This window comes from Larus michahellis, chromosome 10 (genome assembly GCF_964199755.1).
Source record: "Larus michahellis chromosome 10, bLarMic1.1, whole genome shotgun sequence".
NCBI classification, from domain to species: domain Eukaryota; kingdom Metazoa; phylum Chordata; class Aves; order Charadriiformes; family Laridae; genus Larus; species Larus michahellis.
Genome location: NC_133905.1, coordinates 3,733,686 through 3,746,770, shown reverse-complemented (window position 1 = coordinate 3,746,770; position 13,085 = coordinate 3,733,686). Strand labels below are relative to the sequence as shown.

At 52.3% G+C, this 13,085-nt stretch overlaps 1 protein-coding gene across 1 annotated transcript; it reads left to right on the top strand.

Annotated features, from left to right (window-relative positions):
- Positions 1–270: 270 nt before the first annotated feature.
- MCM2 (minichromosome maintenance complex component 2) lies at positions 271–12,816 on the top strand. The gene is made up of 16 exons (XM_074602495.1): positions 271–328; positions 853–1,040; positions 1,607–1,782; positions 2,409–2,672; positions 3,692–3,911; positions 4,225–4,432; positions 5,159–5,293; positions 5,486–5,677; positions 6,808–6,901; positions 7,429–7,679; positions 7,925–8,051; positions 8,259–8,371; positions 8,505–8,747; positions 9,529–9,711; positions 10,712–10,867; positions 11,775–12,816. Exons 1-16 carry the CDS (start codon positions 323–325, stop codon positions 11,883–11,885), a joined length of 2,667 nt encoding a protein of 888 aa, XP_074458596.1. The 5' UTR covers positions 271–322; the 3' UTR covers positions 11,886–12,816.
- The last annotated feature ends 269 nt before the right edge of the window (positions 12,817–13,085 follow it).

Sequence of the window (13,085 nt, the reverse complement as noted above, 5' to 3'; positions counted from 1 at the left end):
ACGAGGACATGGACACAGGAATCCGCAGTGGGATCTCTCCCATGACTTGGGTTCCCGGCAGGAGGGGTCTCCTCCCGCCCAGCGGGAAATGCCCAAATGTTTGCCAAAATTTGCCGAAGTTTGCCACTGCTGCCCACCAGGAGCCCCCGCTGGCCGTGCCCGTGAGTGGCCGTGCCCCCCGCCCGCCTCCTCATCCATATTCATGAGGAGGGGCGGGGCCCGCCCCGGCGCTATTCATTATTCATGCGGGTTCGCGCGCTTTTCGTGACCACGTGGGTCTGTTTTCGCGCGGAATCCGGCTGGGCAGGAAGAAGCAGCGGCGATGGCGGTGAGCGGCCAGGCCGGGCTAGCGGAGCGGTGCGGGTCAGGGCGCGGACGCCGGGTCCTCCCTCCCGCAACCCGCGCCGCCGGCGGCTCGGCACCGCGGCCACGGTCGCGTGTGGTCCGGAGGGGATTTCGGGGAGGGGGTGAATGGGGGTGGGGGTATTAATGGGGGTGCGAGTTGATGGGGGTGCGCTCGCCAGGGACGCCCGAAATGCCGTGGGAAGTTTCCCACGGGCTGTGCACCGGAGGAGAGAACCGGGTCGGGTTTGGGGGGAGATCGGCGCCCTTCCCCTCCGCTCCGCCTGCGCTGGGCTCGGAGGGTGCGTTTCCCCCCGCTCTCCCATGCGTTTCCGTTGTCGTTTGCGAGGAGGGCTAGTTATTTCAATTTTCCCCCACTTCGGTGATCCGTGGCCCCCTTTTGACCGCCGCCCCCCTTAGAGAGTTCTGCCTCCCCTCGCCGCCCGGTGCCGGGGGGGGGCGGCGCTGCCCAGACGCCCTGCCCTCACCCTGTCCCTCCGGTCCCCGCAGGACTCCTCCGAGTCGCAGGCGGCGGCCACCAGCCCCGTGCGCAGCTCCCGCCGGGGCGATGCCTTCACGTCCAGCCCCGGCCGGGACCTGCCCCCCTTCGAGGATGAGTCCGAAGGGCTCCTGGGGACCGAGGGGCTCCCCGAAGAGGAGGAAGAAGGAGAAGAGCTCATCGGGGAAGGGATGGAAAGGTAAGGAAAGCGGTGGGAGCCAGCTTCTGTGGGGGGGAATCGTGTGTGCAGATGGGGTCTTGCTAATGGGATGCCAGCGACATGGGGGCTCTCAGCCATGGTGGGGTCCCTCTGCTGTGCTGGTAGCTGGGGTGAGGGGGCTGGACAGTGGAGAACAGTCGGGGCATGGTGTTGTTTGAGTCCTAGAAGAGCTGGGCAACTTGCAAGCTTGGCGCAAAATGCCATCGTGATCCAGTGTGGATAAACCAGGATCTCCCTGGATGTGTGATGTGCATCCAGCCCAGCTCCTTAATCCTGCAGGCATACATTTTAACATTTACTCAGCCAGGCCTGCTGGCAAGCTGGTGATCTTTAAAGTACAAAGGCTTGAATGCTGACATTCATACCCGTGGTGCTGGAGCCCTTTGCACTGCAGGGCATCTTCTGTTGTGAAGTGCCTTCCTGCTCAACGCGTTCAGTCTTGCTGCAGAACAACTGTCCCAACACCTACCCAGCAGTAGGCAGAGAAGGGCTGGAGAAACGATTTCTGGAGCCTGGCCTGATTCGGTGCTATATGTGTGTGCTAGGGACTACCGCCCCATCCCTGAGCTGGACGTCTATGAAGCAGAGGGCCTGGCCTTGGACGATGAAGACGTGGAGGAGCTGACTGCCAGCCAGCGGGAAGCCGCAGAGCGAGTAATGAGACAGCGAGACCGCGAGCTGGAGCAGGGCATGGGCCGCATGAGGAGGGGGCTGCTTTATGGTAGGTGCTGATGAGCTGTACCCAGTGGGCTGCTGATCCCTGTGGGGCTGACTGTAAGCCAGCCCTTGTGGGGAAGCTGGACTGTCACCCTCCGAGTAGCAGGGAGGTCCCCGGAGCTCCAGTTTATTTGGGCTGTCAGTGAAGTCTCTGGCTGTGGGCTTGGCTGGACTCCCCAGCACGTGATCCCTTTGATTTGGGCTTCCGAGAGCTCATTTGGTGTGGTCTTCTGCTTATATGTTCACTGCTGAAACAAAGGCAGGATCCTGGGCCTGTATCACGGGTTTGGGATTCTACCCGGTGTATGCTGTGGAGTTTGTTGGTATTCCTACAGAAACTTTTGTGGGCCGGATGGGAGGGCCTTTGATGCACTTGGAAGCCTTTGCCTTCCTCCCTCAGTGCGTTAATGGACATGACTATGTGCTCTTCCATGCAAATCTTCTTATTCACTCCCGTAAAGTCTTTGGTTACGTTGTGGAACTGGATTTAGGCTGGGCCTGGGATTATTCTTGATTTATATCCCAGGCTCTGACCTCTCCGCTTCCACAGCCTGTGCAGTCCAACCATGGCTAACCCAAAGAGCGTGAGTGTGAATCCCCACTCTAATGTTTTTTCCTCCCAACCGTTAGATAGTGATGATGAAGACGAAGACCGTCCTTCACGGAAGAGGCGGCTGGCAGAACGGGCTGCCGACGGCTTGGAAGAGGAAGATGAAGACATGATTGAGAGCATTGAGAATCTGGAAGACATGAAAGGGCATTCGGTGAGGGAGTGGGTTTCCATGGCAGCTCCCCGGCTTGAGATCTACCACCGCTTCAAGAACTTCTTGAAGACCCACGTGGATGACCATGGGCACAATGTCTTCAAGGAGAGGATCAGCGACATGTGCAAAGGTAGAGCTGGGTGATTAGAGGTTCTCTCCTCTTTATGTGGGTCATGGTAGTTCGCAGTGATCCAGTCCATGGGTGGACTTTTTTTTGCCTGCCCTGTTTGTCTCAGACATTGAGTCAGCACTTTAAGGAACTCGGATGCTGATGGAGATAAATGAATAACGGAAACATGTCTACTATCTTCTTTGATTCTGGCTGACTAATTGGAAGGCCCCTGGTGTCTGCTACTCATTAATATTCATATCGTAGAAATGCTAGCAAAAGAATACGCGGGGCAGCAGACAGTGGTCTGCAAGCTTGCGATCTGAACGAGACAACAATTGCTTGCTGTCTGTGCCCGTTACTTTCTCACACTGGAAACTGGATTATCCAGCAAGGGGACACAAATAGACCTTGTGGCTTTATAAACCATGTCCGTGTTGCAGCCTTGTGTTCTGACTGGGTGCTGCCAGAAGAAGGAATTGTTAATGCTGTCATTGATAAATTTTAAAAGCAGAAATCGTCACATCTATGAAAAGCTTATGCAAGTGCAGTTGTTCTAATTTCTTCTTTATATTGAGGCAGAAGCTCCAGAAGCTTGAGTAGTAGATCGGGGTCAGTGTTATACAGCTAGGAAATAAGAGGCGTTTGTCTTGTCCCTTTCCAGGAATATAAGACACAGAAGGTTTTTTGCCAGCCATTCAGCATAGTTTTTCTCCTATTAACGTCTGTTTCCTGGAGGTCTGTGGGAGAGTTTTGTGTTGGGCTGAGGCCTTTGAGTCTCAGGACCAGAGCCTGGGAGGTATCTGTGCTGAACTGGAAAGGAACAATCACAAGTTTGGTACTGATAAAGAATTTGTCAGAGAGAGAAATTAAGAAGAGTCTTCCACCCATTTTCAAATTGTTGACCTCTAAACGTTTTTCGGGGAAGGTGCAGACATCTGCAAAGGCAGGATACAGGCTTGTCTGTTCTGGCTGTCTTTTGCAGACTCCTTGAGGAGTGAGCAGGTTGAAAATATAGTTCACCCCATCTTTTTCTTAAGAGAACAGAGAGAGTCTGGTGGTGAACTACGAGGACCTGGCAGCCCAGGAACATGTCCTTGCCTACTTTCTGCCTGAGGCACCAGCAGAAATGCTGAAGATCTTCGATGAAGCAGCCAAGGAAGTGGTGTTGGCCATGTACCCCAAATATGATCGTATTGCACAGGAGATCCACGTCCGTATCTCTCACCTCCCTTTGGTGGAAGAGTTGCGGTCGCTCAGGTAAGTAGCAGAATTGCCAGCAGTGGCTGTGGGGCCTGCAGCGGGCTTTGGGGTGCTCAGCAGAACTAGTCTGCAAGCTAACGCTCTGGATAAGTCGAACGGGATGACTGAGCTTATTACAGGAAAAAAAAAGTCAAATTAACACGAACTTCCAACGTCCCTAAAGGTAAAACAAATCCTCTGAGAAAACTCATACTGATCACTGTTTCTTACTAGGCCCTTGGGAGTTGTGCCTTGTAGCAAGAGTATTTCTGTAGCGTGTTGTGCCTTCTGTGCCCTGCAGGCATCCACCATCTCTCTTGTCTTTCCTCAGGCAACTGCACTTGAATCAGTTAATCCGGACCAGCGGAGTGGTGACAAGTTGCACAGGGGTCCTGCCTCAGCTCAGCATGGTCAAATACAACTGCAGCAAGTGCAGCTTCATCCTGGGACCCTTTTTTCAGTCCCAGAACCAGGAGGTGAAACCTGGTTCCTGTCCAGAGTGTCAGTCCCTTGGCCCCTTTGAAATCAACATGGAAGAGGTGAGAGATGTGCTTGCCTGGATGGGGCTGTCTGCGCGTCCTGCCCAGGCTGCTGCATGGCCCGTTCCTCCCGGCCCTGCCTTGGCTCCCACCCTTTGAACTGGCGTGGTACTGGGAGAGGGCTCTACTGCTATGTCTAGGGGTCTGTGAAGATAGATCTTGTCCATTTGAGCTCTTGATCTGAATCTGCCCAGTTTAGAAGCCAAAAGTCGTTTACTACTCACTGTAAGTGTTTGGGATTAATCTTTTGCCACAGTCATCTCTGTGGTACGGTTACCTATCCGTACCGTAGACGTGCAGATGGACTGTCCGGCTCTCCGCCTTCCCAAGTTAGGTCAGTATTTTGTGATCTGCCAGCTAAGGAAACTAGAGGACAGCAGCAAAATCTTAGATGTGGAGCTTCTCGCTTTCATTCTTTGCTTTGTTATCTTTAACCGTCACAAGTGGCACATCCTCCTTCTACGAACTGGCCCAGTATTTGGGTGGGTAAACACTGTGGTGGCTGAAACACAGTGGTGAGATGTGGCAGAATGCTTTCCTGTCCCATTGTTGTCTATCGCACTCTGGAATTGCTCCTCACAACCTTTATCCTCCCATGCCCATAGTTTTCTAACCAAAGTATAGTAAAATCTTTGAATGAAGCTTCTCGGGTGAGGTGTCTTTGGAAAGCATTGGCCGTGCTGATGTCTGCCAGACTTGCTGGGTAACTTTTATTCTGTTCTGCAGACAGTCTATCAGAACTATCAACGCATCAAAATCCAGGAGAGCCCTGGGAAGGTTGCTGCCGGCAGGCTGCCCCGCTCCAAGGATGCCATTCTCCTCGCCGATCTGGTCGACAGCTGCAAGCCAGGGGATGAGATTGTGAGTACATTGTTGAACTCAAGTATGGGGTGAGCACAGAGCGTTTTTAAACTCTGACATCGTGGGAATACCTGTGGGGAGGGAGTGTCCTCAGATGCATTTGGGCAGCTACTTTTGAGACTGGCATCTTAAAATGGAGAGGGGGCTGCTTTGTACTGTGCGGGCACTGACACACCATCTCCTGGTTCTCAGGAGCTAACAGGGATCTACCACAACAACTATGATGGCTCCTTGAACACTGCCAATGGGTTCCCAGTGTTCGCGACTGTGATCCTGGCCAACCACATTGCCAAGAAGGACAACAAGCTGGCTGTTGGAGAACTGACCGATGAAGATGTGAAAGTGGTTGTGGGTCTGTCCAAGGATGAGCAAATTGGGGAGAAGGTGGGTCACCCTCAGACACCCCTTCTTTTCCTGTTGGTAGCTTGCTGCCACCTGACAGCTGGATCAGAAAGTGATGAAAAGTGTCAGCTGGCTGAACGGCGGTTAAAGAAACTTTTAAAAATGCCGGTTCCTTCTGAATGGTCTTGTGTAGCTCTCGGACAGCTGTTGATGAGAGTGAGTTACAGCAGGGAAGAAAATAAGAAACTTTCCTTGTACTCTAGTGGGTCAGATTTTCTGTTTCTCCCCTTCCTTGTCTGAGTCTTCTACATCACAATAGGGCTGGAAGAGAGACAGCGAGAGACACTCAGACACTGCTTAGATCTGATCGTTGTCTTCTCTCCCTGTATCTTGAAAGCAAAGTGAGGGAAGTTGTTCTGAGGGCCCAATGCTTGTGTCTCCAATCCCTGTAAGGGGATGTTATTACTTAGCTTAAGCTGTGGTAGAGATCTTCGCTTTGCTTCTCTCTGCATGCTAAGACCTGAATCCAATACTTGGAAGAACAAAGCTCCCAGATTGGTGCGTGTTCGGTCTCACTTGGATCAAGTTTAAACTCTGTAATAGGGGGACTTGACGCTGTTGCCTTGGTCATACTTTTTTTATATTGATTGCTGTTCCCAGTGGGTGGAGCAGCTACAGTTGAGCCAGGACTGTTTTAACATCACTAGTCTGCAGCATCAGGCTGTTATCAGAATACCCTTGAGGAAATAAGCCGGTTGTTCATAACGTTTGACCATGATGACGATTCATGTGCGGCATGGCCCATCCAGCTACTATCGCGTGCAGTGAGTAAGTCTCAAATCAAGGTCTTCGGCTTTGCAACAGCTGATAACGGCCACTGTGGTGTGCTTTCTGTACAGCGGGAGCGTGGAGGCAGCAACAGCAGCTTCCAGCACCAGACTACACAATCTGCCATGCCCCAGCAGTGCCGTTTTTGTGAAGCACCTTTAGGGGATTCTGGGTGGGTAATTACCTTTGAAAAAGCCCCTTCGGCATGGATAATAAAAGACTCTTCGGTGACAGCAGTATTGTAAGGTTAACCATAGATACAGCCCCTTGCTGATTGTCATGCCAGATTCTGCCTGGACCGGGAAATGGTATTCCCTGGACAACTCCTCTGGTTTTCCTTTCAGATTTTCGCCAGCATTGCCCCATCTATTTACGGGCATGAAGATATCAAGAGGGGCTTGGCTTTAGCTCTTTTCGGTGGAGAGCCCAAAAACCCAGGTGGGTGTCACTCATGTCACTTGGCGCTTCACTCAGCGAAAGCAAGTGGATCTGGGTTTGTCTGCGCTGTTGCAATGAGGGTGGTTAGAGTTGTCTGTGTGGCTTGGTGACAGACGAGGTAACAGACTGTGGGATATCTGTCATGGAAGTGGCTGCTTTTATCATTCTGAAAACTCTTGGTGTGACAGTAGAAACGCTAAGACTGAAAACGGCTCCTGCTGCAAACCTGGGCAAGTTTTTATCCCTCCTCCTCTAGGAGGTCATGTTTGATGCCGCTTCAGAGGTTTGACCTTTTGGTGTCCTGATTTGTTATCATCTCCTTTTTAGAAGGATGTGTTCTGCAAGGTTAGAAACGCTGTTTTGCACGTGACCACCTCCAAAGCTGACTTTCTTTTTCCCTCAACTTCCCTGTAAAGTGGTTTCCCTGCCTACTCTTTGCCTTCCCTTCAGCTTTGTGGTGTTCAGGGCAGGGTAGCTATCAAGCCGTGCACTCAGCTGCCAACGTGTCTCTCCCATAACTATTGTAGGTGGCAAACACAAAGTCCGTGGTGACATCAACGTGCTTCTGTGCGGAGACCCTGGTACTGCAAAATCACAGTTTCTTAAATACATAGAGAAGACGTCTAGCAGAGCAATCTTCACTACCGGCCAGGGTGCTTCTGCTGTAGGTCTCACAGCCTATGTCCAGAGGCACCCGGTCAGCAAGGAGTGGACTTTGGAGGCAGGAGCCCTGGTGCTGGCTGACAGAGGTGTCTGCCTGATCGATGAATTTGACAAGGTGAGGCCTACCTTCATCTCTGTGGGAAGGATTAGCTGTGGAGGGACCAGCTGTAACCTCTGTGATGAGACACTATAACTCATGGTGCCACCTCCCAGCGGAGACTTCTGCAGTTTGCTTAGGCCCTTACCGGTCCGTAGTGCAGTTTGCTATTCTTTCAGAGCTTCAGGAGCTGATTCCCCTTGGTGTGTTGGACGATGGGTATAGACATAGATTCAGTTTAAGTCATTCTTGCTTTCTCGTAGATGAATGATCAAGACAGGACCAGCATCCACGAAGCCATGGAGCAGCAAAGCATTTCCATCTCCAAAGCTGGCATTGTCACATCCTTGCAAGCCCGCTGCACCGTAATTGCTGCTGCTAATCCCATAGGTAAGTGCTGAGAGACCCCAGGACCATCTCAGGCCTCCAGCAGGAGTCCTGCTGTCATGAGAACTGTGGCACAGCGTCCCCTCCTTCTCCCTGGTTTCTCCACACCAAGCGAGCAGTAAAGTCTCTCTGTGCAGGAGGTCTATGCTTGCTTCAGAGCTTCAGCACTGGAGCTTGTGTTTGACTTGGAGGTTTGTCTCTATGATCTAGGTGGGCGATATGACCCATCGTTAACTTTCTCGGAGAACGTAGACCTGACAGAGCCCATCATCTCTCGATTTGATATTCTGTGCGTGGTGAGAGACACGGTGGACCCTGTGCAGGTACAAGCTGTGCTATGAATCTTGGGTTGTTCTGGGCTTACGATGCTGCTGTCGAGATGCTCAGCTGCAGTTGCCCACTGGGTTTTGCTATCCAGTGAGTCTCTTCAGTGTCCTTTCCACTGCTTTGTTGTAGGATGAAATGCTCGCCCGGTTCGTTGTTGGCAGCCATGTCAAGCACCACCCAGGTAGCAAGGAGGCAGTGAATGGGGATGCCAATGAGGTCATTCTTCCCAACACATATGGGGTTGAACCCATTCCCCAGGAGATCCTGAGGAAATACATCATCTATGCCAAAGAAAAAGTCCACCCCAAACTCAACCAGATGGACCAGGACAAGGTGGCCCGGATGTACAGTGACCTCAGGAAAGAGTCTATGGTGAGAATACTGAGGAGAAGGGGGAAGAAGGATATATCCAGACTGCAAATCAGCCTGAGACGGCTCCAGCATATGTTGACACGTTCTTGCCATTCCCGTCACAAAAGTCTGTGCCACTGTTTTGCGAGACAGGCAGATCCTGCAGTGTCTGCTGAACAGATGATCCTTCATCTAAATGCGGAGTTTTGCCTGTTGGTGATCTGCGGACTGATGGACTGGACACGTGTACCTGTCATGGCAAAGTCCTCTTATTGTCACCCAGTCTGGCAGGCCCACAGGAGACGTTTGCATTCACTCACACCCATATGCTCCTGGGAGGGAGCCGTTCTGTGTAGAAACACCCTTCTCTTTTGTCCATGGGATCTCTCGGGCTCATTTCTTGCTCTCCAAGGGGAAGAGGAACTTGTTGAGGTCAGAGGGAGATTTTTGGAGCTTGGGAAAACTATATCTTTTCTTTTTTAATTGGCTTTTTGTTTCTTAAACTCCTAAAAATTGCTGGGGGAAATGGGATGGCTGTTCATGCAAAGGCACTAAATGATGGCAAAGAGGGACCCCACGTAGCATCCCCTTGCACCCTGCTGAATTAAAATGTTGAACAGGGGAGCCTGTGCCGCTCAGCACAACGTGCCAGCAGATGGCAGAGCCTCCTTAGCCTGAGAGTCCTCACAGGTCCAGGAGCAACTCCCTATGGAGTGAAGTAGGTCCTGGGCCAGAAGCCGCCTGTCTTGCCCCATGTCTTTTATCTTTCAGTAACAAACTGCCTGCTCCTCTCCCCTCTTAGGCAACCGGCAGCATCCCCATCACAGTGCGTCACATTGAGTCCATGATCCGGATGGCCGAGGCTCACGCCCGCATGCACCTTCGGGACTATGTGGTGGAAGATGACGTCAACATGGCCATCCGGGTGATGCTGGAGAGCTTCATCGACACGCAGAAGTTCAGCGTCATGCGGAGCATGCGCAAGGTGGGCACCGGCCGAGCCAAGGGCTGTAGCTGCGCCCCACATGCTGTGGCTTCGACTGCAGCCTCCTTGCACTGCCCTGGCCGTGGGCAGATACTCTTCCATGCCCTGTGGGGCTCTGTCCTGCAGCGCCATAGCTGAGTCCGTGTAAATGAAGTACTGTGAGTCTGAGGCACTGCTACGGGACTGTCCTTCGTTCCTCTGTGGTTGGACAATGTTTTTGTTGGGGCTGAGAAGGGAGCGTGCCCTGAGCCTCTGTATTGAAAGCACTGGCTGCGTCTCTCCCCTTTTTTGATGCCTTCCTTGCTGTTTTGGCCCAGGGCTCCGACTGCTGCTGCTGCCAGGTGATCGAGCCCAAGCAGGCAGTTAGCTTCTTCGCGGTTTTGTTTTCTTTTTCTAGGGCTGCTCAGGGGACAGTTAACCACAGGGCAGCACTCAAGTGCACAGTCTGCCCTTTTCTCTGAGTGGCAGGGGCTGGCTCCAAACGCCTCTTGGCTGGCCACAACCTGGCATTTGTCCACTCCGAGTGTCTGCCCTCAGTCTGGACGGCTCGTGGCCTCTCTCTTTGGCTGCAAACAGCCAGCCAAGTGTGAGTGTCTGCTGGGGAGGCACAGGACAGCCTGGGTTAAGGGAAGCTGCTCTACGCCTTCCCCAGAGCCAGCTCTCCCACGGCTGCATCCCCCACGGGCAGCACCCCTCTCCAGCAGTGCACTGCCAGCCCCCAAGAGGTCCAGGGCCTCTCCGGAGACTTTTAATGGGTGTGAGAGCAGCTGGTAGGGGAGCATCATGGCTGTCACAGGGCTGCGTTTTAACTGCGTGTGCAGGTGTCAGCTTGGCAGGGCTGAAGTCCCTTAAGAGACTCTAAGGGTGCAGGTGACAGTGGTGTCACTTGGTTCCCCTTGTGCTCTGTGGGAGGAGGGGGTTGGCTGGTGTTGGGCACGGGAGACCTGCAGTGTGTCATTTGGTTCCTGACCCTCTTGGCTGTTCTTGTCCTCCCTCCCAGACGTTCTCCCGCTACCTTTCATTCAAGCGAGACAACAACGAGCTGCTGCTGTTCATCCTTAAGCAGCTGGTTGCAGAGCAGGTGATGTACCAGAGAAACCGCTATGGGGCCCAGCAAGACACCATAGAAGTCCCAGAGAAGGACCTGGTGGATAAGGTATGGGCTTACCATAACAAGCCTTCTCTGGGGTTGGTTCCTGCGCTCTCTGCAGCCTCAGAACCAGAGGTGTTCTCAGACTTGTAACTTCCCTTCCTGAATTATGGTAACAGGAAAAAGATGGTGTTAATTTGACCCAGAATTAGGGCCGTCTCATCTGTATCTGCTTCTCTCTTCTTTGGGAGCGCCAAATTCTTCCACCTCAGTTCTCATGCACCCCCGTAAAGCTTTGAGTTTGGAATGGTCAGTCTTGCAGTACGGCTGGTGCTTTGCAGGTGAATGAGGACAAAAGTTCCCTGGGACCTTCGTTTGAAGGAATGTGCAGAAAAATCTCTGTTCGTACGAACTTTCCCAATCCCTCATGAGGCTCACCCTCCTCCTCCTTAATGCATCCTCATCGTGGTCCAGGGACTGTGCTCCTGGCTCTGCCTGTGCAAAGTATTGACCTTGCTTGGCACTAGAGCAGTATTTGATTCCTGGGTTGCTGCTTTTCTGCTCCTTGCCTCAAGTGTGCAGAGTAACTACTTCCAGAGCCACCAGCTTGGTGCTGCTGGTGTGACCACCCCCAGCCAGAGGTCTCCTGCAAAACTTTCTCCCACCGGGTGAGCTATTAGGGGCTTTTGGATAGTAGTTACATTCTAGCTCTAGTGGAAAAGTAAAGGACAAGCTGAGAGCAGGCAGATGCTGAGCCAGCATCCTCTCTCTGCTCAGCTCAGCTCTGCGATGCTCCTTTCCTCCTGACCTGCAGTCTCCCCTGCTGCTGCAGTTCTGGTTCCTGCTAAGCAGAGCAGAGATTGCTGACTGTCAAATTCTATGCAGGCTTTGCTATGGAAAACCACATGGTTCGTACTTTTTTTTTATTTTTTTCTTAATAAACATTTATCTCTCCCCTCTCTCCTCGTCCCAGGCTCGGCAGATCAACATCCACAACCTCTCTGCCTTCTACGACAGCGAAGTGTTCAAGATGAACAGGTTCAGCCGGGATGTGAAGCGGAAGCTGATTGTCCAGCAGTTCTGAGGCTGGAAGCAGAGTTCGCCACATGCTCCTGTGAGACGAAACCTCCCATCTTGCAGCTCTCCCAGGAACAATACAGAGATCACGATCCAGGCGGACTAAGCTGCACGTTCTCTTGTTTGCTTTGTGCCTTATGGATTAAGGGAGTGCTGAGCTGCTGAAGATCTTGTAAATAGAACAGAGTTAAGTAGTTAAATGCCCAGCCATGTCTGTTTAGTAACTTCATTCGCTGTTTTGCCTTGTAGCTAAGCACAACAGGGAGAGAATCGCTGGCCACGTAGATGGCATGTTTGCTGTTTGTTTGTCACTAGTTGTTATGGGCTCATCTGCAGGAGAGACCGAGTGGGAGCATTCGAAAAGCATTTTTCTGCCTTATCCACGCCCCTTGGATTGCAAGCACCCTCAGGGATTCTCTTTTCCCATCTCTGGCGACTGTGCAGCCTGCTGGGTGATAATTGAGACTGCTTTCAACTCCGCACGACCCAGCCAGCCTCTCAGCTCCAGGCCTGCGTGCCTGACACTTGACATTTCCCCAGGTGCCCACATGGGTTGACCTTGTGCTTGGTTTCTGCAAGGGAGGGAGGGGAGCAGAGGAAGATGAGAACTGAAATAAAACATAACTATTTCTAATATTAGTGGTGATGCGTGAGGGCAGCGAAAGCTCCTTCAGTACATGCTGGGGCAGTGTCTTAGGGAAGGGGCTTCCCCTGCCTTACCAGGTGTTATCTCTGTGCAGCTGTCCGCAGATGCAAATTTATGGCTGGATCGAAGTTCTGGCACCTAAACTGAATGATGAGGTTGAAGTGCACATGGTGCTGGTTTTGGGAGTAGCAGTGGAGGAGCTCTGAGCTGGATGTGTTCAGGGAGGACAGGGTGGGCTCAGTGCTCACATGCAGTTTTCTTACTGTGTGCATTTTTAATACATTTGTTTTTCAATACTTTTGTGTTTCCTCCTCTTTTGGCAACTCTCGCAGCCATGGGGGAAGGAGGAGCATAAGTGAGCAACTGGATGCTGGACCAGCTGCTCAGCAGTTTGTGGGGTTGGGTTTGGGCACAAACACATCTCATGCTCGCTCTTCAAGTTAGTAGGAACGGCCAGTGCTGGTCTCTTGGCTATTGCACATCTTCACCGGGGATAGATACCAGGACGTGGTTGTCCACAGGACAGTGTCGTGAATGCTGCCTTTCCCACCAAGGGCCTGC